The sequence below is a fragment of the Mastigoproctus giganteus genome, chromosome 5 (genome assembly GCF_048544385.1).
Source record: "Mastigoproctus giganteus isolate SK-2022 chromosome 5, ASM4854438v1, whole genome shotgun sequence".
In the NCBI taxonomy this organism is placed as follows: Eukaryota; Metazoa; Arthropoda; class Arachnida; order Uropygi; family Thelyphonidae; genus Mastigoproctus; species Mastigoproctus giganteus.
This window is the reverse complement of record NC_143579.1, coordinates 59775850-59802449: the sequence shown is the minus strand read 5'-3', so window position 1 is coordinate 59802449 and position 26600 is coordinate 59775850. Positions and strand designations below refer to the sequence as shown.

Here is a 26600-nt window from a genome sequence, read left to right as displayed (position 1 = left end):
TAGGAGAACTCAAAAAGCTGACCTCAAATAAATTAAACTACAGAAGATAATCATTTATGTCGATCATATTCATAATTTTTTTCTCTTAGTAATTACAGTGGGTTAGTTAATTTTTTTAAAAAAAAACCTTGTTTAACTCCTGTCCTGTCTTGTGTATATATAGTAGAATAAATAAAAAATAAAAATAAATAAAATATATAGTGGTGTTCTCGGTTTTGAATGCAAATATTCACAAAACTGTCATAACATGTTTTTTCCTAGTCATAATTTGACTACTGTATACTAAATAGCATTACTTTTCATGTGAATGTATAGGTGATTTCTTTGACTAGCAGCATTGGTATATTTGATTTTTTCATTTTATTATTACAAAATGCAACAAAAAAAAAATTAGATTTTCTCATGACAGTCAGAATTTTATATTACACTGATTATCTCAACAAAATCTGGCAGATAACAGTGATTCAGAGATCAAAATTTCTCTTAGTGAATTAGGTTGTGGATCATTTATTATCTCCAATTTAGTGTATAATATTAATTCAGGTAGTTGACGATTTTAGTGCAATCAGACAGTTTTGTTTTGTAAATCAAGTATGATAAGTTTTATTTCAATAAACAGAAGAGTTACAAACAGATTGGACCTCTGTTTCAAGGCCATCTTGTTTTAAGATGATGGATTGAAATATCAGAAATTGAACTCTGCTCAATGTGTCTCCCCAATAACATTTCTTTTTACAGTCCATCAAAACCAACATCTGGATAGTCAGAACCCTGTGGGATAGGGGAGTGAATTTTTCCATTTTGAAACAAGATGGCCATCATTTGATTTAAGCTTCACCTGTTTATTTTGTTTAGTTTGATCCAAACCAAATTTACAATGCTTTAAATGAGGGAGGAGGAATAAGAGTGCAGTATGATGATAGGGGCACTCTCAAAGTATTTTGCTCTGCCATCCTGGAAAAAGATGATTGCCACTCAGTTTGCTGAGGAAGGGGAGTAGCTATGAATATGTTGCAAATGAAATTTTTTTGACTCTGTAGTTGTTTTTTAATGATATTTTACTGTATTTCAAGCATTTTTATAAAAATATATCAATTTCATTTTAGATTGTAAATAAAGCATTCACTAATGTTTTTTTATCTCTTAAGCACACTGATGGCTGGCATACTACCATTTGGGGCCATGTTTATAGAGCTCTTCTTCATTTTTACTGTAAGTGAACATTTTTTGTATTAAAGGTACTGAAATTTTGTAATAATTCTAAAATTGAGTCTGTTTCATTGGCTGTGTCTGAGTGATTTACTATTAATTAAATTAAATTTAGTGTTCCTTTTATAGAAGTTTTTACTATTTGTTAGGGTCCAATTTAATCCATATGTCATTCTACTTCTCTTGCCATACATATTTATCAACAGCAATAGGTATTAAGTTTATTAAAAGGATGTTCTATCACATAACTGCAAATAAGATGTGAAAATAGACCTATCCTTCCATGCACACCATGTATGTTTGTACATATATGTTTGTACGTTTCATGTTTCTGTTCCAGTGATGTCCATTTTCACCTAAAATCAGCTAAGCCCCATTTACTTTTACTGACAGAATTTCAATTATCAGTTGCCTCAACCATCACTCATATCAGCTGCCTTAATTATTCCTCTATGATTCCTTTTTCTTCAAAGGTGGTATTTGTGCATATTGTCTGCTCTGATATGTCCTGTTAGAAACTTCCTAATCTGGAATATCTTTTTGATCTCCTGTGGCTTGAAATCTTCCCACTCTATTCTATGTTTATCTGCTGCTGCCATAATTCTCCCATCTCTACAAATTACTCATAACTATTTGACTTCCTGTCTTTGAAAGTCTGCTTTCTCCAGTCCATATTTCCTGACAGTCAGGTAATTTTCCTTCATGATTTTAATGTTCACAACTCCAGCTGTCTGCGTTTATTTTCTAGATGCATGGAACCCCAGGGGCTAACATCTGGTGAGTATGGGCTTGGCACACCCAGGGTCCTGAGCTGGATATCATCATTCTCCTCTTTCTTGGTGGTTCCCTTCCACTCTCTCTCTCTCTCTCTCTCTCTCTCTCTCTCTCTCTCGGGGTAATTGAGAATTTTTGGCTGGTGCAGCATAAGCTGCAGGCTTCCTTGCACCATACGGCTGATAATAATAATAATAATAATAATAACCTAGCTGATAGAATCTGAGGCTTTTTGCAATTACTAACGATTCCAAATAGAATACCAAACAATTCTAGCCACACACCTAGTAAACTTGTAAAGAGGCACGATCTTTTACTGGTGCCATTGGTTTGGGTTCCCAATGGTACTGTATTGCTGTCATCTATAGGTATAGCACCAACCCCTATGGTTTTAAGATTTCTTCAGTCTTAAGAGGTACAAGTAGTAGAGAAGACTCACCTCCTTGTGGCATGGATGGGTAACAGGAAGCAACTTTCCTAGTGTTTGCTGCTTCTGGGTAGCTATGTGGCCAGAAACAACATTACAACACCTCCTTACACAATTCTATATGAAAACACACACTTACTCACATCTGGCCTTTTACAATGTTTTGTGTCATCACAGATATTAATGGCAGTGAAATAGCGTGTCGCCCTACATAATACACCACATATGCATAATACAGGGTGTCCGTAAATGATGTTTCGAATTTCGATTTTTTTTTTTTTTTTTTTTTTTTTTTTATTCAGAATTACTTCAAGCTACACTCATAAAATACATACCAGCTGAAAGATCAATTCAATAAGTTTTATGAAGGTACATAAAGTCATTGGTAAAGTTCAATGTGGGCAGCATGAGTAATTCGAACAATATCTTAGCAATATTCAATCTCTGGCCGTATGCTGTGCTTCGATTCGTGATCAGTTTTACCAAAGGCCTCTATGATCCATACCTTCAGCTCCCGTAGTGTCTTTGGTAGTGGAGGGATGTACACGTTGTCCTTCACATAACCCCACAAAAAGAAATCCATTGGCATCAGGCCAGGATATATGAAATGCTAACACATAGAACACTTTCTCCTGCCCAGTTGCCATTTTGCCATTCTGGCGAATGTAGCGCTGCGTAGCAGGTAGAATGCAAAACTGGTAGTCGAGTGCCAATTTTAATAAAACTTATTGATCTTTCAGCTGGTATGTGTTTCATAAGTGTAGATTGAAGTAATTCTGAATAAAAAAAAAAATATCAAAATTGGAAACATCATTTACGGACACCTTATGTGTACTTCAGTACATGTTAATATTGCTGCTCCTCTAGGTACTTCAGATTACAACTTGGTAATAGTCGCTTCTTCGGTGGAGCCTCTTTGCCATGAGCATTCTCAACTGACTTGTCATTTGGCTTTAGAAGACTATGAAATGGGATGATCTATCTGATTTCTGTCCTCTTTTCTTTGGCTGGATTACTGTTATGTTTGCTCAGATCATGTCAATGAAATTATTATTGTATGAATGAAATCCGTTATTTGTCATTCTGCTCTAAATTCTCATCCTTTAACTAAATCTTGATTTCCCAGTAAATGAGTTAAGGCCCTTTATGATAAGATAAGAACATATCACAATTGCCTTGTATACAAATCTCCAACTTCATTTTAAGCTTGCACTAAAGTTTGCACCAGTTGTAAGAAAGTTAATATAATCAATCCAAACTCAATTTTGAGCACACTGAGGGTAGGAAGCTTGTTTCTTGTATGAATGGTAATCAAACCTACTTTCTTACCAAAGTTTATCAGTCACAACTATCCATCCATACTTCCACTTCTGTTGCATCCTCAGCCAAAGCTGACTTATTAACATCCTATTTTTTCTCTAACCCATACATTGATGATCTTGGTAAATCACGTCTGTCTTACCAAATACATTTCATTCAGTTCCTTTCATGGCTTCTGACACAAGGACATTAGAAGAATTCTAAACAACCACGATGCCAAAATGTCTGTGTCCTGATGGCATTTCTTCGCTTATTCTTAAAACCTGCGCTCCAGAGTTCTCATTTTGTGTCGTCTTTTTTTCACACTCTCTTATTCCAGTGGCATTTTTCTGTCTGCATGGAAATTTCCTTACATCCAACTAATTTATAAAAAGCATTGCAAATCCCTCTCTTCCAGTTATTGTCCCATTATATGTACCTCTGCTCTTTCCAAAGTAATGGAGAAATCCATCAATCTCCAACTCTTACACTTTTCTAAACCTATCTGATTGACGATCACTAATATCTTATGATATTTTGGCTTTTTTTACTCATTTTTGAATAAAGTGGTTGGAAAAGTTTGGCGAAACTCAAGCAGTTGCTCTTGATATTTCCAGGGCTTTTGATCATGTTTGGCATAGAATTCTTCTAAACAAACTCCCATCTTGTGGATTGCTGGCTGTTTTTTTGCAGGTTGGTTGCCAGTTTTCTCTCTGACTGCTAGTTTAGGTAGATGGCTTTCTGTGTTCTAACTTCCCCACTAATACTGGTGTTGCCCAAGGTTCAGTTCTTTTCACTACTCTTCCTCTTGTATATTAATGGCCTTCCACTGACTGGAAACTCTATCCAGAGTTTTGCTGTTGAGAGCACACTACATTACACCTTACAGTTTGAGAAACATTTTCCTGAACAAACAGATTCAACTTCTCGGATATCCACCACCAATGCCAATTTCCAGGTAATTTTTCAGTGGAGTAAAGAAAACAAACTTCAGCCCTTCTGAAATTCAGCTGTCTTTTTATTTCTCACAAGTAAAGTCTCTTATGCTCATCTTTGATTATACTCTGTTTCTGGACAATATCACATATCTCTATTAAAGAATTACCCTGACTTCTAATCTCTCTCTCTCTCTCTTGATTTAAGCACCTTACAAATGTTACTTTTTCTCTATCAAAAAAACTGAGTTTTCTTTTTGCTCTTGGCAAACCTTTCCTCTGAACAGCTATTGACCCTGTTCAAATCTGTCCTAGACTGTCCAAAAAAGAGGGGACAGTCAGATTAATTAATAACCCTTCTCTCCAATCTCTGTTGCACAGAAATCCACTTCCTACTGTGTCTTTTTTTTGATATTTCCATGAGTACTGTTCTTCCAGACTGGTATCTGCAATTCCATCAGTCTCGTCCAAACATATGCCTCAGCCAATCTGCATCCATTCACTGTCCAACCTCCAACAAAAGAACAACATAAACTAACTTTTTGTCTTCGTTATTTATCCCTTCTACTTCAGTTCTTTAGAACAACTTATCTTTATTTTACTCTTTTTTTTTTTTTTTTTTTTTGTGTCGCCTTTTTTCCCATTATTTATATATATATATATATAAGGTCAGCGTTTTTACTGTTCTGGCATGAAATTTTTACAGTCGGATGCCCTTCCCGACGCTAACCCTCACCCTTTATCCGGGCTGGGGATATGCGGTGGTCATTCCCTGATCTTCCACATCCTCTGTATTTGGTAGTCATGGGCTCGAACCCTGTCTAATCAAAAAGCATGTGCTATGCACTGCTGCTCCTGCCCATGTGGCTACGGAGGCGCCCCCTTTATTTTTCTCTATTAAATAAGGAAAAATAAAAGCTGTATGTTCCTAGAAATAAATCAAGTAAATTGAGGACTGTCTCATCCCATTCGTTCTGCACCTGGCAGACTTTTACTTATTGTATTTGGAAGTCTTGTGGCTGCAAAACATTTTGGAGGATAATATAGCCCTCAAATTCACTGAAAGTTGATTATCAAGCAAACATTTAAACAATTAAAATCAACACAAGATATTTAGTGGCAGTCTCCACATTTAATGTCAGCCAGTTTCTCTAACCTATATAGAAAATATTATAAATTACATATCGTAAAAGCTTAGCTATAAAACTGATACGAATAAAGGAAAGCAAAGAAATTTTTTGCCTGATTTGTTAATCCCAGTTACACATGGAGCTAGGCAGTCAGTTGCTTTGCTTTCCTTTTGTGTGTGCATGGTTTTTTTTTTTTTTTTCACATTAATTTTTATATAGAGATTTTAATGTATTTTATTTATATTCTTTTATTTTATTTAGGCAATTTGGGAAAACCAATTCTATTACTTATTTGGATTTTTATTCCTCGTCTTTATTATTTTGGTTATATCCTGCTCACAAATATCCATTGTAATGGTGTATTTTCAACTTTGTGGAGAAGTGAGTATTAATGCATTTTTATCTGTAATACTATATTAGGTTAAACTGCATTACAGTTAGATTTATGTAGAGTTAGCCAATGGGGAAAAAATATGAGGAAACTTACTTAAACTAACAGCATCTTTGATTCTGGTTGTTGTTTTGTCAGTACCGAATTTATTCACAGAATAACCCCCACCATACACACAAATTCAAAAGGAAAATTAAGGAAGAATATTTAATCCTTTTAAATTACTTTTTAATCTTGCAGAAATATTTCTAGGATGTAATATTTCTTATACTCTGATCAGCTACTGACCCTCACAAAATTGTGTGCTTTATCTACTTTCTCTGAAAATAAACAGCAAAATCACATGCTAACGTATAAAATTCAGCTTTCTTCTTATCAGTTAAAAGAGTGGAAAACCCCTTCTATTTTGGGCATGAGAAATTATACTTTAGAGAATTGGCTATCCCGAAGTTTGTTTCATGTATGTATGGTAAGAATTTATGAATCCTAGCATTTACAAATTTTATATTTAATGATTCCATCATATGAAGTTCATAATCATTACACAGTTTAATCAGATTTATGCACTATTAATACAGTCAGTATTGTGATGATATTCTTTTATATGTGTACTTAGTTCCATCTTGTTATTATTGTAATTGCCAACTATATTGATGATAATATGCATGAGCACCCAAAGCTTTTGAATGGCCATATCATTTAGGCACCTGTGTGTATTATTACCAATACAGTTGTAATAGCAATACTGGCTACAGAGAACTAAATATACATGAATGAATATTATCATTAACCTGACTGTTAATAATGCAGAAATTTGGATTAACTGTGTAACGATTATGAACTTTATATAATGGAATGATTACAATATAAAAATTCAAGTCTAGATAATTCTTACTTAGAAAGCTCTGAAGTAATGAACACTTAACTCCATACAAAATTTGAGTTTGAACTGAAACTTTATTGGGTATCAAAGTGGAATTAATTCAATTATGCTTTACTAAGCAAATGAGTATTGATCCTCTACCCAATTGTCATTTTTAATGACAATATTTTGAACCCAGAATTTAGGGTTACAATCAGATTGGTCCACTTGATATTGATGGTTCAACTGTTGATGATCCTTCTCAGATAGCTGACAAACTGAATAAGTATTTTGCATCTACATTCACACGAGGAGTTCTTTGAGGAGATGAAGGCCAGATGTTTATCAAACTCTAACAGGAGTTAAATGATTTTGTAATAACTGAGAGCAAAGTGGAGAAGAAATTGTTGAAGTTAAACATAAGAAAGGTGCTTGGGATCTATCCAGTTATATTAAATGGGGCAGCAAAGGAAGTAAGCAAACCCTTAGCCATAATTATGAGAGCATCCTTGGACTCAGGGAAAATCCCTATAGACTGGAAATGTGCAAATGTATCGCCAATTTACAAATGGGGATCAAAGGGTGAAACAAGTAATTACAGACCTGTTAGTTTGACTTCTGTTCCAGGGAAAATAATTGAGTCACTGGTTAAAGAAGCATTCCAGGATCATCTAGACCAGAGGTTCCCAAACTTTCTCTGTTCACCCTTAGTGTCCCAGTAATTTCTTCACGGCACCCCTAGGCTAAAAGAAATAGCTAACACAGTGGTTTTTGACCTTTTAATAATCTGATTCTGTGTGTGTGTGTGTGTGTGTGTGTGTGTGTGTGTGTGTGTGTGTGTGTGTGTGTGTGTGTGTGTGTGTGTGTGTAATATTTAAAAAAATATGTTTTATGATAGTTATTATAATAATATAATTATAAACAAAATTACAATTCATAATACAAATCATATATACTTATATAATAATTTTATTCTTTATTTAGAGGTACTAAATAACCTTCAATTATAGATCACCACAAAATTAAAAAGATATGGTACAATGGATATCTCTCCACCTTTTTATAATGAAATAAATTTATAAAATTTCAAAAAAAAAAAAAAAAAAAATTAAGTAACTTAAACCCAAATTACATACCACCCCTGGAATGTTGTTGGGGCATCCAGGTTGAAAACCACTGATCTAGACAATACTGCAATAATAATTCAGGCACAGCATGGGTTTGTTAAGGGAAAGTCTTGTCTGACCAATTTGATTGGATATTATGATGTAGTCACAAAGGAACTGGATGCAAAAAATTTTGGTATCATATACTTGGATCAGGAAAGCTTTTGATACTGTTACACATGGAAGACTACTGTACAAATTGGAGCAGTATGGCATTAAGGGCAAGTTGCTACAATGGATAAAAGGATGGTTGAGTGGGAGAAGACAGGAGTGGTAAACAATGGACACTGCTCTTTGTGGACTAATAGTACAATGGATATCTCTACACCTTTTTATAATGAAATAAATTTATAAAATTAAAAAAAAAAAAAAATTAAGTAACTTAAACCTAAATTACATGCCAATCCTGGAATGTTGTTGGGGCACCCAGGTTGAAAATCACTGATCTAGACAATACTGCAATAATAATTCAGGCACTATCCCCCAAGATTCAGCATTAGACCCATTGTTGTTTTGTATATTTATCAATGATATTGATGAAAGTATATCAAGCTTAATGTCAGAGTTTGCAGTAATACAAAGGTTGGCAGGGTTGTTAATAACAGTAATGACAGTATGCTGCTGCAACTGGATCTGAAAAAGTTGGACAGATGGGCTGAGAAGTGGCAACTGAAGTTTAACATTGACAAATGTAAAGTACTGCATATGGGTAGAAGTAACCCCAGAGAAACGTACCAACTGGATGGTGTTACACTCAGGGTAGTGGAGAATAAAAAAGACCTGGGGGTAATTGTGCAGTCAGATATGAAGTTTTCTGAGCAGTACAGACAGGCTGCCAGAGTAGGTCATGGGGTCTTGTCAATGATATACAGCTAGCAGGGATAAGGAGGTGATTATCCCCTTCTGTAAGGCAGTGGTCAGGCCACACCTTCAATACTGTGTACAGGTCTGGAAGCCTCATTTTAGGCTTCCAGACCTGTGCTGTTGGAGCGAGTTCAGAGAAGGGCAACAAGACTGGTGAGGAGAACAAAGGGGTGCTCTTGTGAAGAAAGAAATTACTGAAATTGAGGAAAGATAGTTGTCGAATAGATGTGCAGAAATTTTCCTTTAGCCAGTAGGTAGTTGATAGAACAAACATCCATCTGTTGTTGTGGAAGTTGATAGCTTAAATAAATTCAGGGAAAAGGTGAACAAACTTTTGAGTGAGTAGATGGGTGAAATTTTTTTCGCTGATGCTGTATAAGCTTGCTTTCTTGCATCATATGCCTCTACTAATGCAAATTCTAACAGTATCTTGACTTGAGAATAAACCCCAAAGTTTTGGGTTCAAAATTTTATCATTAAAAATGAACAAGGTTGAGTACAATATATATATTTTTTTAATTTAAGCCTCGAACCTTATGTGAAGTTTGAGTGCCCATTTCTTAGATCTTTCTGAATAATAATTCGAAGACTTTAATTTCCGATCTCCACATACTTCGCACAATGTAATTCTTACATCAGCCAACTAAACAGTATTATGGCAGAGCAGAACTAAGAACGAGTTACTGCATATCAAGATTTGAATGAGATGGCAGATAGTAATCCAGATTTTTTTTTTTTTTTTAAATTATAACGTGATGAATCCCGGTTGAATGCTTTTTTTCCTCTCCTGGAAACTCTAGTTTTTCATCCAGAAAACAACAAACAGACCATAGAACACATGCAGTACAGACATATACTCTCGCCTAAAATTTTGGAATCATGTTTCATTTTTCTTAATTTTCAAAGTTTTTATTAAAACAGGACCAATTTGTTTACCGATTTTTATTAAAATATTTTCTATTATGTTTAAAAATCAAAAAAAAATTAAATTTTTAAAATATTCTAGAAAAGTGTAGAAGACTCCTGAATGTGGTAGTGTTGTTGATGCTTCTAGAGTGTTTTGCAATAATATAAATTGAGGAGTTAAGAGCTGTAACTTATAAAATTGAACACCCATCATTCAGAAAGAGTAGTGCAAGTTTTGTGTGATTCATGATAAATGTGGAAAAAATGAGGAAAACTGAGTTGAAAAAAGAAGTGCTATTATAACTCTGTATAAAGAAAGTTTCCACTGATGGTAACTTTACCTTGTCATGGTGGTGGGGCTTGCATGTCTCAGTGATCTACAGAGCTATGCTGGTAGGGCCTCCCAAGCCAGAAAGGTTTGTAGCTAGAGACCAGACGAAAAAAGATACCTTGGTCTTCCAGGCTGGGAGTTGATGCAATGGGCCAGCTCCCCATTCATCATAAAACATTCTTTCAATGCTAAAAGACCTAACAGAGAAAAAATCGGATGGACAAATAGGAATTGAATTGGCAAACGGAAAAGGATTATGAATTTTGGCTGCTGGAATGTACAAGGAGTTAGCACAAAACAAGATGAAATTTTATTGGAATTGGGAAAATATAAATTGGATGTGGCGGTCTTAACTGAAACAAAGAAGAAAGGAAGAGGTGAAGAAATGATTGGAAAATATATTTTCCTTTGGTCTGGTGTTGATCGATATGTAAGAGCTAAGGCAGGGGTGGCTGTACTTATTCACAAGAATCTCAGAAAGTTTATTGAAAAATGGAGTTTTGTTGATGAACGAATCATGACTCTTGAAATTAAAATATATGGAAGAGAAATTACTATTATTGGGTATATGCTCCTAATAATGAGTCTCCTACAGATATTAAAGAAGATTTCTGGGAAAACTTGAGAGAAGTAATAGAAGCAATTCCACATTGCAGAGAGATAGTCATAATGGGGGAATTGAACTCCAGAGTGGGACAAGCTACGGACAATGAAGTGGTGGGAAGACGTGGCAAAAATGTAAAGATAGAACTTTGCTCTCACTATAAGCTGAGAATTAGTAACACCTTCTTCCATCATGTGACATTCATAAGTCCACATGGTTCCAAGAAACAAAAGGACTAAAATCATAAGCAATTGTGATCGCTAAACACCAAAGCACAATTTTTGTCTGTGATGTTAGAGCCCAGAGAGGAGAATATTGTGGCTCTGATCACTTTTTGGTAAAGGCTATGTTGTCATTCCTGTGGATGTGCCAAAAAAAGGAAGGAGAAAAGGAAGAAAGACCTTGAGAGGAGTGAACAACTTGACACTGAGAGATTCAATGTGAACTCACTAAAAGTGAGAGCACTACGGGCTTGTATCAACGAAGATTAGACCAAGAATTAGATGAAACCTATGGGGAGAGTGCAAAAGGTATATATGAATACCCTAAAGGAAACAGTGAAGAAAATTGCTGGAAAGGCAATAGGAAACTCTCAAAAGATGAAACAAAATGATTGGCTGAACATAAATTAAGGAATTAATAAAGGAGTAAAAGGAAGCATACCAAAGATGGCTAAGCTCAAAAAGTGAAGTTCATAGAAAAATATACAAAGAAAAAAATAAGGAAGTGAAAGCAGAAGTCATCAAGGCAAAGAACGAGTCCTGGGATAGAGCATGTGCCGAGATGAACAGCAAACTAGGATGTACAAGATCTGCAGAGGTTTGGAGTGTATTGAAGAGTTTAAGGAAACCTCATAAGCAAAATGCTAGACTGAAAATGATAGATCTGGAGGAATGGGTCAATGATTATGAACAGCTATTGAATGAAGGAAGAGAGGAATTTAGAGAAACTCAAACAGAGACAGTTGTCATGGAAAAAGGATTGAACATCCAAATTAAGGAAGTGGAAATAAAAATGGCAAAAAATGGATAAGCACCAGGCCCAGGTGGAATTAACATGGAGCTGCTTAAATATATGAAGGTCGAAAGTTATAAATCTGCTAACTCGATTGTTCAACAAATTATGCGATGACGAAGAAATACCAGATGAGATGACGATCAGATACATTACATCAATTTTCAGGCGCCTCCGTAGCCAGGTGGGCAGGAGCAGCAGTGCGTAGCACACGCTTACCGGGGTTCGAGCCCATGATCACCAAATACGGAGGATGCAGAAAGGTCAAGGAATGACCACCGCATATCCCCGGAGCAATATGGCCTTAGTTGCTAATTCTTCTAAAAACCAAATAAACAAACAAACAATATCAATTTTCAAGAAAGATGACAGAAGATGCTCCAACTATAGAGGAAACTATTTGGAAAAGTGATAAAATGAAAACTGTAACAAGAAATTGTTATTTCTGAGAAACAGTGTGGCTTTTCGACTGGACACTCATGTATAGACCATTTATTCACTGTTAAGCAAATTCTGGAAAAATGTCAGGCTACAAACCAAGATGTAGGTATGCTGTTCATAGACTTAGAGAAAGCGTATGATAATGTGCCAAGAAATCTACTGTGGAAGGCTATGGAAAAAATGTCAATAAGCCAGCCATTAATTGAAATAATTAGAATTTACAAGGACAATACATGCTGTATAAAAATTGGTTCAGAAATATCAAGAAAATTTAAGACTTCCAAAGGACTACTTCAAGAATGCTATTTGTCACCTACTTTGTTTAAGCTGTACCTGGAAGTGGTTCTAAGACCATGGTAGCAGAAGTGCAGTTCAATGGGTGTTCCCCTTGGTCAAAATAAGTGCCTTTACAAACTACTGTTTGCAGACAAGTTGTGGTAGCACAGGACCGTGATGATGTAAACTATAGAAGAATATAAAACATGGACTGACGGTTAATTTTAATAAGACAGAGTACATGAATTGAAGAGGAGGTTCTGGAGTTAGATGGAATACAGGTGAAAATTTTACAGCAATTTAAATACCTGGGTGCAATTATTCAGGCTTACGGATCATCTGTGCAGGAAATTGAGAGAAGACTGGGCGAAGGTAGAAGGGTCATAGGAATGCTTAATTCTGTGCTATCGAATAAAAATATTATTAACAAAACTATTAACATAAAATATATAATGCAATATTACAAAGTGTTTTATTATATTGATGTGGGACTTGGACCTTAACTGAAAGACAAAAAAAAATAAACTACTGGCTGTTGAGATGGATTTTTGGCAAACATTGGCAAGAAAGTCTAGGACTGAAAAGGTTAAAAATGAGGTGATAAGGAATACAATGAATGCCCAAAAAACTATCATTAATAAAATAGAAGAGAAAAGATTGGAGTGGTTTGGCCATGTGAAGAGAATGGAGGATGACAGATTTCCCAGAGGAGCCATGGAGAAGGAAAAAGAGAGGAAGACCAAGAAGGACGTGGATAGAGGGTGTGAGAGCAATCATGAATAGAAAGAGGACTGGTGGATGGAGATTGGGAAGATAGAAGAAAATGAAAAAAAAAAAAGAATAAAGGAATGACCTTTCAATGTTAGGTTGAGGAGAACCGTTGTAATAACAGAATAAATCCTACGAAGAAGTATAAAGAAAGTTATTCCATGAGAAATATTGGCAAAAAACTAGGTGTTTCATTTAAAGGAGTACAAACTACTATTTGATGATTCAAGCAGTCTGGCAGTTTAAAGGACAAACCACAATCAGGATGACTGCATGTAACAACAGAAGTGCAAACTAAGACCACAACGCTGATTTCTAAATGCAATTGACAACTTACTGTATCTGAAATTCAAGCTGAGTTCCGTAGCAACAGGAAACTCTTGTGTCTACATCCACTGCAAAACTTTGTCTTAAACAAGCAGGACTGCATGGTCGTGTAGTGTTCCAAAAACTCTTATTAAAAGTGGAAAATCAAAGGGCATTAGCATTAGTAGAGGCATATGATGCAAGAAGCAAGCTTATTCAGCATCAGCCAAAAAAAAAACACACACAACCACTACTTCCATTTCACCCCTCCGTTCGTTCGAAATACCTGTCCAGCTGAGCCTTAAATTTGTTTAGGCTATCAACTTCAACAACAAGTGATGGAAGTCTATTCCACAAACCGACTGCCCGCTGGCTAAAGGCAAATTTCCGCACATCTATCCGACATCCGTCCTTCCTCAATTTGAATTTATGCCCTCTCAGGCGATTATTCTGAGCAAGAGGAAGAATCCCATCGGCATTGAGCATGCTCAAGCCATTCAAAGCCTTATACACCTCTATCAGATCACCTCGCCGATGCCTAGTCTCCAGACTCTGTAATTTGCAAAACTTAAGCCTTTCTTCATAAGAGCAACCCTTTGTTCCATTCACTAATCTTGTTGCCCTTCTCTGTACTCGTTCCAGCAGCTCTACATCCTTCTTGAAATGAGCCCTCCAGACCTGTATACAGTACTCAAGGTGTGGCCTGACCAATGCCTTATACAATGGAATAATCACATCCCTATCCCTGCTAGAAAAATTCTTGTATATCATTGACAAGACACCATGAGCTACTCTTGCAGCCTGTCTGCACTGCTCAGAGAACTTCATATCTGCCTGCACAATTACCCCCAGGTCCTTTTCATTCTCTACCACTGTCAGTGTAGTACCACAGAGTTGATACGTTGATCTGGGGTTACTGTTTCCCATATGTAGTACTTTACATTTGTCAATGTTAAACTTCATTTGCCACCTCTCAGCCCATCTGCTCAACCTTTCCAGATCCTGTTGCAGCAGCATAGCATCAGTAGTGTCCTTAACAACTCTGCCAACCTTTGTATCGTCTGCAAACTTGGACATTAAGCTTGATATACCATCATCAATATCATTTATAAATACAGAAAACAACAATGGACCCAACACTGAACCCTGAGGAACTCCACTAATAACATTAGTCCACGTTGAGCAGTGTCCATTGATTACCACTCTCTGTCTTCTGCCACTCAACCATCCCTTTATCCATAGCAGCAATTTGCCTCCAATGCCACACTGCTCCATTTGTGCAGCAGTCTTCCATGTGCAACAGTATCAAAAGCCTTTCTAAGATCCAAATATATAATATCAAAGTTATTCCGTGCATCCAGTTCTTTTGTGACTACATCATAGTATCCAATCAAATTGGTCAGACAAGACCTGCCCTTAACAAAACCATGCTGTGTCTGAGCTATAACTGAATTCTTGTCTAGATGATCGTGCAGTGCTTCTTTAACCAGTGTCTCCATTAATTTTCCTGGAACCGAAGTTAAACTAACAGGTCTATAATTACTTGTGTCAGCCTTTGATCCTCCTTTGTGAATTGGGGTCACATTTGCACATCTCCAGTCTATGGGTACCTCCCCTGAGTCCAAAGAAGTTCTCATAATTATGGCTAGGGGTTTGCTTACTTCCTTTGCTGCCTCCTTTAATATAACTGGATAGATCCCATCCACCCCGGGTGCCTTTTTTATGTTTATCCTCAACAATTTCTCCTCCACTTTCCTCTCAGTTATTAGAAAATCATCTAGCTCACTGCCAATGTTTACTTCACCTACGACATTCCCCTTCCTGAATAACTCCTCATGTGTGAATGTAGATGCAAAATACTTGTTTAGATTGTTAGCCACCTGAGCAGGATCCTCAACTGTTGAAACATCAACATCCAGCGGACCAATCTGATTCATCCCTTTCCTTCTTGAGTTTAAATAGGTAAAGAACTCTTTTCTGTTTTTCTTTGCATCCTTTGCCAAGGATTTCTCATAATCTGCCTTTGCCTGCCTAATCTCCTTTGTGACTTGGTTACAGACCAACTTATATCTATCATAGGCTTCCATGTCACCCATTAATTTGTATGTATCCCATGCATTTTTCTTCTCTGCCATATGTCTCATTAGTTCATCTGACAACCATTTAGACCTGAACCTTGAACAATATTTCTTGGTTGGTATGTAAAGCCTGGTAGCTTCCAAGATTAGTTCCTTGAATGCTTCCCATTTTGAATTTGCTGTTGGTAACATCATCAGTTGGTCCCACTGTATAGAATTTAAATACTGTCTCAGACCATCATGGTCGCCTTTACGAAAGCAAAAACCCTTCCCTTTACCTCTGATGGTAGTTACCTCCTTGAGTAAATCCCACTTCAGCACACTGTGATCACTGCCACCTAGTGGTTCCTTTATCTGCAGATTCTTAATGCATGAAGAATCACTACTGATAATCAGATCAAGAGTATTACTCCCTCTAGTTGCCTCCCGAACATGCTGGTGTAGAAAACAATCATCCAATAAATCCACAAAAGCCTTGCTAGTGTGTGAGTGACCAACCCACAAATTCCAGTCAATATCTGGGAAATTAAAATCCCCCATTATAAGACTCCCTGATTTACTGGCCCATTCTATTTCCCTGTACAGTTTCTTATTATACTCATCAGAGTCATTAGGCCTATAGCACACTCCTACTCTCAATTTTGATTTACCTATGCTTATGTCACACCAAACTGACTCGACACTGCCCTGTCCATCGATGTTGACTGGCTTCACTTCCTTGGATTTTATGTGTTTCTTAACTAATAGCATAACCCCTCCTCCCTTCCTATCCTGTCTATCCATTCTGTAGACGTTGTACTCCCCAAATTCCAGTTCTGCATTCCTTATATCTGTGTGACACCACGTCTCTGATATCCCAACAATATCTGCCTTTGATGTTTTGAGCAATACCTCAAATTCATCAAATTTATTTACTAAACTCCTAGCATTGGTGTACACGCAAGTATACATGCACCTGTTTCTATTCTTAGCTACCCTAACACAACCCATGTGTTTACTTGTACCGCAATGACTTCCAGCAGTCTCTGAAATATCCTGCATCTTGTTTTTCAGGCTTCTGCTCATTCCAATAGAAGCAGTGCAAGAATAACTTTCACTTATGCCAGTGGCTACTGTTAATCTATTAGTCTTTGTCTCCCCCCAAGCTAGCAGTTTTCCGACCCACCTAACATTGCCTCAATAGCATCAGCAAATATTCTTGCACCCTTTCTATTTAAGTGTATTCCATCCCTGTAGAAGCAATCTCTCCTGTTAACAAGTACAGTCCAGGCTGAAAAAAATTCTACCCCTTGAGCCTTGCACAATCTTTCCAGGGCCGAATTGATCGACAAGGCTCTCATCATATACTCCCTCCTATCGTGTCTGGGCAGAATTGCAGACACTTTCAAATTCAACCCTACTTCACGGCTTTTTTTTCAACAGTGACCTGTACTTGTTAAGTAATTCCGCTGGTCTCCTACTCTTAATATCATTAGTGCCGACATGTACAACTATATCACCTTTTGTGCCCTTAAAAGATGATATCCGCTCTACAATGTCATCAACCTTTGCCCCTGGCAGACATACCCTGGTCCTGTTCCACCTATCCTTTTTACAAAGCTTGTTCCCCGTTTCCCTGACAATAAAGTCACCAACAACTACTAGTTCCTGTGGGACCAGCGCATTCTGCCTTGGGGGCTGCCTCTGTGTCACGCGATGCCCAAGTGCAAGCTCTGGCGTTGATGTGGGCAGCTGAGAGCTTGATGGGCCCCTCAATTTAGTTTCTTCGAGGGCATCCACCCTGTCCTTCAAGCTCTCATATAGGCCCACAAGAACGCCGAGTTGTTGCCTGATATCGATACACTCCTTGCATCGCGCACACACAAAGACATCCCCCATGGCAGTATCATGTTCCGTACCCGATTGCTCTGCAAACAGTGCATTTTATAAGGCTGTGAGTCAGAGGACAACTGCCCCCCTCAGTTCTGCTCTGAGCCACAGCACTTCCATTAGCTTGAGCCTTTTGCTTTGCTGCTCTGGTCTGAGTCATGATTTCGATTTACTGTCAATAAAATTACAATTTCAGAACAAAATTAAAACCTTAAACTTGTATCCTAACACAGTTATAACGCTATATTTATTTTTCAGTATCGAGTGTTATCTATGAGTTCCCTTTATATAACTTCCGTATCAAGTTATGTATTAATTATTTGTTACGTTTGTACTCTAAGTCGTTATATATATATATGTAGTTAAAAGTACAATTTAATTGACAATGAAGTTTAACAAGATTAATAGATTTACTGATTAATTGACAATATTATATTATGCACTATACTATACAAGCTAATGCTATCGACTTCCGGATATGCTGTATCGTGTTACAATGGCGGTAATTACGAACGGTAGTTCTACGGACTCTTAAGTATTGATTAACTTCCAAATCTCGCTGTCTCAATTTAGAATAAACTAAGGATCCTGACTAGATCTATAGCTACTTACAGATAATAATTTGATATAACAATTGGTTAATAAATCGGCTAAATACGGTTAAAAACCTCTCGTTCAACGGAGCTGCAATTTGTAACACGTGGATTTGATACCGTTACCGATACTAAGTAATACCCACAAAATCTCTTTCAAGTTAAACTTTAAACTAAGTATCGTAACTAGGAATATAAAACTACTCTAGAAAATAAGTAAATATGCCAATTTAAGCTAATAAAACAAAAAATAAATCAGAAAAAACTTCTCTTCTGCAAAATAGCTGCGGCCGCATAGGTTACTCTCGAACCCAAACTCGGTTAACTTAGGTTAACTTGGGTATAAAAAAATGGCAAAAAATGGATAAGCACCAGGCCCAGGTGGAATTAACATGGAGCTGCTTAAATATATGAAGGTCGAAAAGTTATAAATCTGCTAACTCAATTGTCATCAACACTGGAAAGTTGAAGAGTGAAAAAACATGCTGTGGATGGATGAATCCAAATTTGAAATTTTTTTTAAAATTTAAAACTTTAATTTGGAATATTCTATTTAAATTTAAAACTTTTCTGGAATATTCTAAAAAGACACAATTTAATTTGGGTACACACACTGATCAAAAAATGTATTAAATATTTCATTTGGAATACAATTTTCTATTCTGATAATGTATGTGTGAAAAAACATTATCAGAATATAAAAATTATTGCTGCAGTTATTAAGTTTGTCGCGTATTTAAAGTGAATGCCGACAAGATTTCTTAAGTCAGAGACACTCTAATATGTATGATTGGTTTATTTTGTATTATATAGCTTATTGGTTAAAGAATCCACTTTTGTCTATATATTTATTACTTCTGTTTGTTTTTTTTACCAGGATTATCATTGGTGGTGGAGGTCATTTGTAGTGTCAGGAGGTTCAGCAGTATATGTTTTTGCCTATTCTGTCTTCTATTTCATTACAAAAGTAAGTACACTACAAGTTAGTGGTTTTTGGGGGAAGGGAGGGAAATTCATGTACAGTAAGAATAATTTCTACTATTATTACATGTGCCTTGTAGCATCCACTGACTCTTTGAGACACTAATTTTTAGAGATACACTGAGATAGCTTTACATTAGGACACCCACAGCTGTAATTTCAGGTGTGGCATCTGCTGCTACAGTTACCTTGCACTGTCACCACATAAGAGCAGGGCCCGGTACCACAGCAGTTAGTAGACCAACATTTATACATGAAAAATGGACTGTTAACATGGTGGAAGCCATTTTCGCTTATCCATCCCCTCCAATTATCAACTTTCACAACAGATGGAAGTTTGTTCCAGTAATTGACCACCTGCTGGCTAAAAGCAAACTTCTGTACATCCATTCTGTTTCTGAGTTGCCTATACATCTTTACAACTTCTGATGACTGGAAACTTGTTTCTTGCAGCTCCCTCTTTGGAAATTTAAAAAAAAAAAAAAAAAAAAAAATTGCAAGGTGCAAGGTCAGGGCTGTAGGGAGATGAGAAACACACTTGACATTAATGCTGGCTAAGTATCCAATAACAGTATGTACAGTGTGAGGTCTCACATTGTCACGATACAGCATCCACCTGCCTGCATGCAAATGTTGTCCTGCAATGTGTTCCGTACAGTTCTGTAGTAAGGTCCCGTAATGGTCATAACGTGGCAACATGTTGGTAAACCATTCCTTGAATATCAAAAAAAGAGATGGCCATAACCTTTCCTGCAGAAGCTACAAAGCTTGCTTTTTTTTTGGTATTGGAAGTAACAGACTTCCAAACAGAGCTTTGTTTCTTACTCTCTGGGTCGAAATGATGAAGCCATATCTCATCTGCTGTTATCACCTTGTGCAGAACCTCACCACATTCAGTAACCATCTGTTGCAGCTCCTGACAAACCTCTGTGCAGACTTCCTGTTGCTCATGTGTGAGTAGTCCTGGAACCCAGCATATACAGACATATCGTGCAAATTGTGGAGAATACCAGTTGCCTTACTGTTATATGACAATTTTCTTTCATGATTACAGAACCAATGATTATGGTTTCACCCTGCGAGCTGTGCTATATGGAAGTGTAAATCCACCATAAGCTTCTTTTACCATTTCATATACTTCGGTTGATGTTTTCTTGAGACGTTTCGGACAGAAGTTGAGGGCAACATGCTGTTCCTCACATGTCATGTCCATTATTACATAGGCAAAACTGAACAGGCATAAATTTGACTGTCTGACAAGGTCACACCATGCATGAGTCAACTGCACAGTTGCTATGTGGTGCAGCTTGGTGTGGTTTTAAATACCGCAGCTCAAGCAGAAATAGTAAAGAGCATAGTTGTTCGTGAAAAATTATGATCATTCTTTATCAAACAGCCCTCATACAAATCATTTGAGAAGGCTAACAATTCTGAACCTTAGAAAGGTTACACTTCAACAGTATGTTGATGACCATTAAATAAATTGCCTTCTCAAGTTTACAGTCTGGTAAAATTTAAATGGCAGCTGAATTGATACCTTCTGTAAATGAGAAAAGTAGAAGTCAAGAAATTCCTGGACTGGCTGTGCATTCAGTAAATGCAATGCAATTTGATGTTGTTAAACTGCAAATTCCAGTCTGCATCTACACATATTTCATTAATCATTGAGTGCAAATTTCATTACTGTGTGCATTTGCAATTCATTTATTTTATTATGATTTTAGTGTGAAAAATGTCAAATTTGAAACACTGCAAACATCAAATTTTTTTTCAATATTTACAGATATCTGCTTCTGAAATATTGGAAACGATGCATTAGGTTTACATCTTTGTATGCCTGAAAAAATTAAAACAACTTGCAATCGTGCATCAGAAGTACATTGTGACTGTTGGTAAACTTGCAGTGCTTTAAGCATATCTCATATCGTTTGTCATGGAAATTTAAGTGATGATTTAAATACACATTGGGTTGTTTGGCATGTGGTGCCTCAGTTGCTTATCAAAAATCAGTGCATTGAGCAGATAATTTTATCTCATAATGGCATTTGATATGATCCATTGTTCTTAAGAGTCCATCATTACAGGAACTGTTTTCTCTACAACCCACAAACAAAGCACAAATTATGGAAATCACCTCATTTTCTGCAAACAAAAAATATTTTGGTAAGTAGAGTGAAAGGGAAAGCAATGTTCTGTGTGTTTTTTTTTTTTTTTTTTTTTACCATGAATTCGTTCCTCAGGGTGCCACTGTAATTGGAAGACAACAGATCTGCAGACTGCTAATTTCTCATGCAACGAGCTCTTGCTAAACATAATACAGTTGATTCTGGTTATTTGGGACACATTGGGACTAGTGCATTTTGGCCCGATTAAGCGGCTGCCCCAATTATCCGAAGTTTCACATTAAAAAAAGTTTTAAGAAAACAACGGACCCTCGCTTTACAATTAGTTCACTGTACAATCAAATCACGTTATGATGGACTCACCATAGTAAAGTACCGTTCACTATACGACGTGTAGTAAGCACCGGTGATTGTGATCACGTTTGTGAATTGAATTTTAATTCTATTAAACAGCGATTCTAATTAGCGAAAAATAGGAGGAATCTTATCCAGAGGCTATAAAAGTAAAGAAATATTAAGCACAAATTTACCCTTTGTTACCTTGCCAATTAAAAAAATTAAATGATAGGTGATAATCGGAAGAATATACGTGTACATACTAATTAATATGTACATACTAATTAACTAGTTGACATTTCTGTTCGCTGACATTTGTTGGGCGAGGGTTAAAATTTAAAACAGTAAAAAGATAAGCAATCAATAACAAAGAACACAGCACACACAAATTTCAAGTAACATGATACATGCAAGTGAGAACGGAGTAGAAGTGTAAACACATTTCACTATAATTACCCACAGAATTCCAGCTTTTGGTATTATCGCAGATTCAATAAGATCGAGTTTACTATCCATTTATGATAGATTACACTAACAGAAAAGCCCAAGAAACAGATGACTAATTGTTTTATGGTTGTGACCCCCAGAAATCCAACCAAACCATGTGGTACGGTCGGAGACAATCGTAGGGTAATCTCCAGTGCTGTGATCTCCTGCCCCGATTAAACGACTGCACGTTGTCCCAATTAAGCGAAGTAAACCCTGGCTGTTTTCTCGATTGGGTTCTATTTTTTAAGATTCGCCCCAAATAAACGGTGCCCCAAATAAACTGCGCCCCGATTAACCGGTGGCCCAAATAACCGGAATCCACTGTACTATTGTATTCTCATAATCCTTACTTTTGACTTTTTTTTTCTTTTTCCGAAGTTGAAAAAATTAAGTCATTGCTTTACAATGAACAGGAGGTTATTGTAAAGTTTTCTTGTTGAGATTATTGTAAAAGTATTTTGTACTAATGAAACAAAAAAAAAAAAAAAAAAAAAAAAATTAAATACAGCACCTGGTGAGAGGTAAACAGACACCATGTAAATTTTTTGCAACTAACAGTCATATGGAAAATGCAGATATGGTTTGCAATATATAACCAACCGCACCCAAGGAAAGGTTTCAAAGAATTGCTGGAGCTGGTAAAAATAGCTAGCACACCTTGAGGCTGTCCTTTCTACAGTGAATAGAAATGTACCACTGTAAAAGAAACAAGATGATAGCTGTTACAATTTCTATAGACTACAGCGAACAAAGGCTTGATACAACCCATGCCATCAATGTAACCAATGAATTTGATAGTGCAAAGTTATTATAGCAGAGTTTTGTCACAGAAAGCCTAAAGAACGCCAAGAAATACTGCACACATTTTATATTATTTATAAAAATAATATTAATCACTTTAGTAAATGCTAATTACTCTTTCAAAAATTTATGAAATTTATGCTGCACAAAACATTAATTTTTTCTTTTTTTTTTGTTTGTTTCTTCTCGACTAGCTTGAAATAACAGAGTTCATACCAACACTATTGTATTTTGGCTACACAGCATTGATGGTTATCACTTTCTGGCTGTTAACTGGTACCATTGGATTCTATGCAGCATATTTCTTTGTGCGAAAAATATATGCTGCTGTTAAGATTGACTGATACTTAGGACCATTAATTTCTTCAAACAAGTCATAAGGCAGAGAATTCCCCAACCAAGTGTTATACTGATGACTGCATTCCACAATGTGGATTCTTGCCTCATCATGAGTTCTTAATACTAGGAAAAGCAAAGCAATGCTGGTGAACACTGAACTCAAGAACGTCGGACGTGATTTTTTACTGGCAGAAGTTCTTATGTGTTACAGCACTTTTTTTTAATTTAGTCACTGTAATAATATTTTTGCACCGTTTTTTAATTAAGCAATGTAAATTTAGGTGCTCCTTTGGGAATGATGTGCCATTGTGTTTTACTTTTTTTTTTTTTTTTTTGACAGGTGCAACATATTGGCACAATCACGATGTAACATTGTTTAATCAGTTTCATTTGTATTTATTTATAGTGTATACTTATTTTCATCTTGACTGACTGTAATTAGTTGGGTTATCTAAACTTTTATGAGGTTAGCAATATTATGTGCAGCCCTATATGGACAAAATTCCTAAGAGATGTGTAACTTAATTATCTAAAATTTTTATATTAGAGTAAGGCATCCTAGAATTGCACATTTAAATTTAATATGGATATTCTTTGGCTCGGTTGTGGTCTGGTTTATAATTTCTGTGTTACAATATAGAAATGGAGGGTTTTTTTTTTTTTTTCCCCCCCCATAAAGAGTAAACATTTCTGTATCCTGAAAATAGTGTAGTGGATAATGTGTAATTATTGTTTTAGTATTATAAATTAGAGTAGTAATTAAAAAACAAAAATTAATTTGTGTAAATGTGCTTTCATTTTGGTTTCTTCCATAATAGGAAATTTTAACCAGTTAAGGTGACAATTAGTATCCCATATGCCATTCAGTTAATGTTTGATTTACGTGTTATGCAATTTATGCTAGAACTATTTCTTTACGTGACATATCTTGAGAAAATAAATGTAGTCTTAAGATATTCTTTTATTAATATAAGTGTTCAAGAAAGCTGCAATGTAGAAGTGCATCTAAGCATATCTATGCTCTACTTTGGTGCCCAGCATTTCATGATTGCCACTAGATCATTGTTCTTAAATTAACAGAAAGCTGTGCATTCTTATATACAAAAAAAAAAAAAAAAAAAGTATTTGTTGGAAGTGGATGATCAATAAGTGCATTAATTTTCTTTATCTCTATAGAATGCCCCAGAACAGGTTATTTCCTTAGTCAGTAAAAATTTGTCATCTTGAGAAAACTGAAAAGAAAATTAAGAATGTACAAAGAAAGCATTTCTATAATAAATCTTGAACTATGTGGGTCAAAGAGCATTATTATTCCTGTTTATTCAAGTATTTTTATACCTCATTAGAAAAACTTCAAATGCCATACATCTTAAATTTAACCAATTTCTGATTACAAGCATTCTTAAAGCCAGATTAACAAGTTAATACTAAAAGTGTGTGCAAAAGTATAGGTTGAGGTGAGTTGGGAGGATGGAGAATTCATTTTCACATTCCTGAAACCAGTTAGCAAACTGCCAGGCCTTGTGGCACATGTTGTCCTGTTAATAGATGCATTGTCGTCGTGAAAGTACTTGGTTGGTAATGATAGAAAAGTAGGTGTTCCCCTTGAGCTGTTGAATAATGGTGATCAGAAGACCCAGAGCATGCCACAAAAATAGTCCCCAAACCATAACACCAGCAGTGCATTCAGGTACCATGTTGCTTTCTCCAAATGCAGATTCACACACTAGACCAGGTGACAGATTTCTGCATGCTGACAATACCTATGCAAGGTGCAGTTTCTTGTGCCGCAAGTAAGCATGGGTTTTTGACAACTGTCAACACAGTGCCTTGCTAGTCCTGCATTGTACTGAGTGGTTATCTGGGTCCCCTATGTGTTATGGGATGAAACGACACACAATGCTCACCATGAGCATTGACCATATGTGGCTGCCCCACATGTAATGTTTGGCTGTTAAGCCAGTAGACTCATGATACCACAGCACAGGAACACATACTATTTTGGCTATTGTTGAGATACTGGCAGATGTGCACCCTTCTCCGATCATTTCACATTCAAAGGCAGAAAGATCTTGATGCCAACCCATTCTTTCTTGCAGATGCTCAAAAACTCACCTTAACCATTCCTACACAATTGAGGGGGGGGGGAAAGAAATGTTGCTAATGCAAAGCCAACTCGATGTACAGTATACATTAAGTGTAGCACATAAAAACTGAAACTACATTAAAATATAAATGCACAAGGCATATTACGATATGAGCTTAAAATGTACTATAAAATACTGGTGTAGTTACACCATAGATAACTCATAAAAGAAAAACTACAATCAATTTAATTGTATCTCATATTGTGACTACCTTCACGAGTTACCATGTGTAGCACTACCTCGAATAAGTAACTGGTGCCGTCTGGGCCACCACAGACCTCACCATTTCAAGGCTTGTTGGCCTATTATCGGTGGGTGGGCAGGCAGGTACCCTGGTGTTGCCTCCAGGCAACACAGTTACATGGAATTAAGTGTGATGAGTGCTGGCATTCGTGGTTTTGCATTATCACCACCAGACATCTGATCTTGGTCAGTGACTTCTATTTTATGTAATGTACTCGCCATTCGTCTCGTCTAGGTGGTCCCGCTTTACTGGTGCAAAATGCATGATTCATCATCATGCCCAGTCGACTAATATTATTATTATTCCATGTAATGTATATGCCACCATTCACTATTCAGCTGAAGAAGGGGGACACCTTGCCCCGAAAGCTACAGTTTTCTCTAATTTACATCAGTCTTACATTTTATTTTATTTGTTTTAATAAAGTTATTTAATGAGTTTATTGGTTGTGACAGAAATACATAGTGAGCATATACTTATAGACAAATTTTTGGTCAAATCTGTTTATTTGCACTTGTTTTAGAACTTTGGGGGGGGGGGGGGCTCAAGGTATAAAAGTTTGAGGACCTCCGACCTAGACCATGCTAATCATTTGATTTGGGAATTGATACACCTAAAACACTATCTGCTGTTACCTGTTCATTTTCTTGTACCTGCTCTTCTTTTACTTTTCAACCATTTTATTCATTATTAGATGTAAAACGATAAATTTAAAATTATATTTATATACCATTAAAATTAACTGAAAACAAAATATTTATTTAATCAACAAATGCACATATAGTTCATTTAACATGCAAAATGCTTGACTTTAGTAATACATGTTTAACATGTCAATGTTGTTACCATTTTTCAAACATTGTTTCCATTGATAAAAATAATCGTGTACCTCTATTA

The 26600-nt window shown here is 36.2% G+C and overlaps 1 protein-coding gene across 4 annotated transcripts in view; it reads left to right on the top strand.

The window, feature by feature from the left end:
- Window positions 1-23611, top strand: part of TM9SF4 (transmembrane 9 superfamily protein member 4) — a 141236-nt gene extending 117625 nt beyond the window's left edge. For all 4 annotated transcript variants that reach the window (XM_090373238.1, XM_090373235.1, XM_090373236.1 and 1 more), the window contains exons 15-18: window positions 1149-1212; window positions 6036-6155; window positions 19121-19210; window positions 23168-23611. In XM_090373238.1, coding sequence (XP_090229364.1) covers window positions 1149-1212; window positions 6036-6155; window positions 19121-19210; window positions 23168-23317 — 424 coding nt within the window. In that variant the 3' untranslated portion in view covers window positions 23318-23611. The remainder of the gene's footprint in view (window positions 1-1148; window positions 1213-6035; window positions 6156-19120; window positions 19211-23167) is intronic.
- The last annotated feature ends 2989 nt before the right edge of the window (window positions 23612-26600 follow it).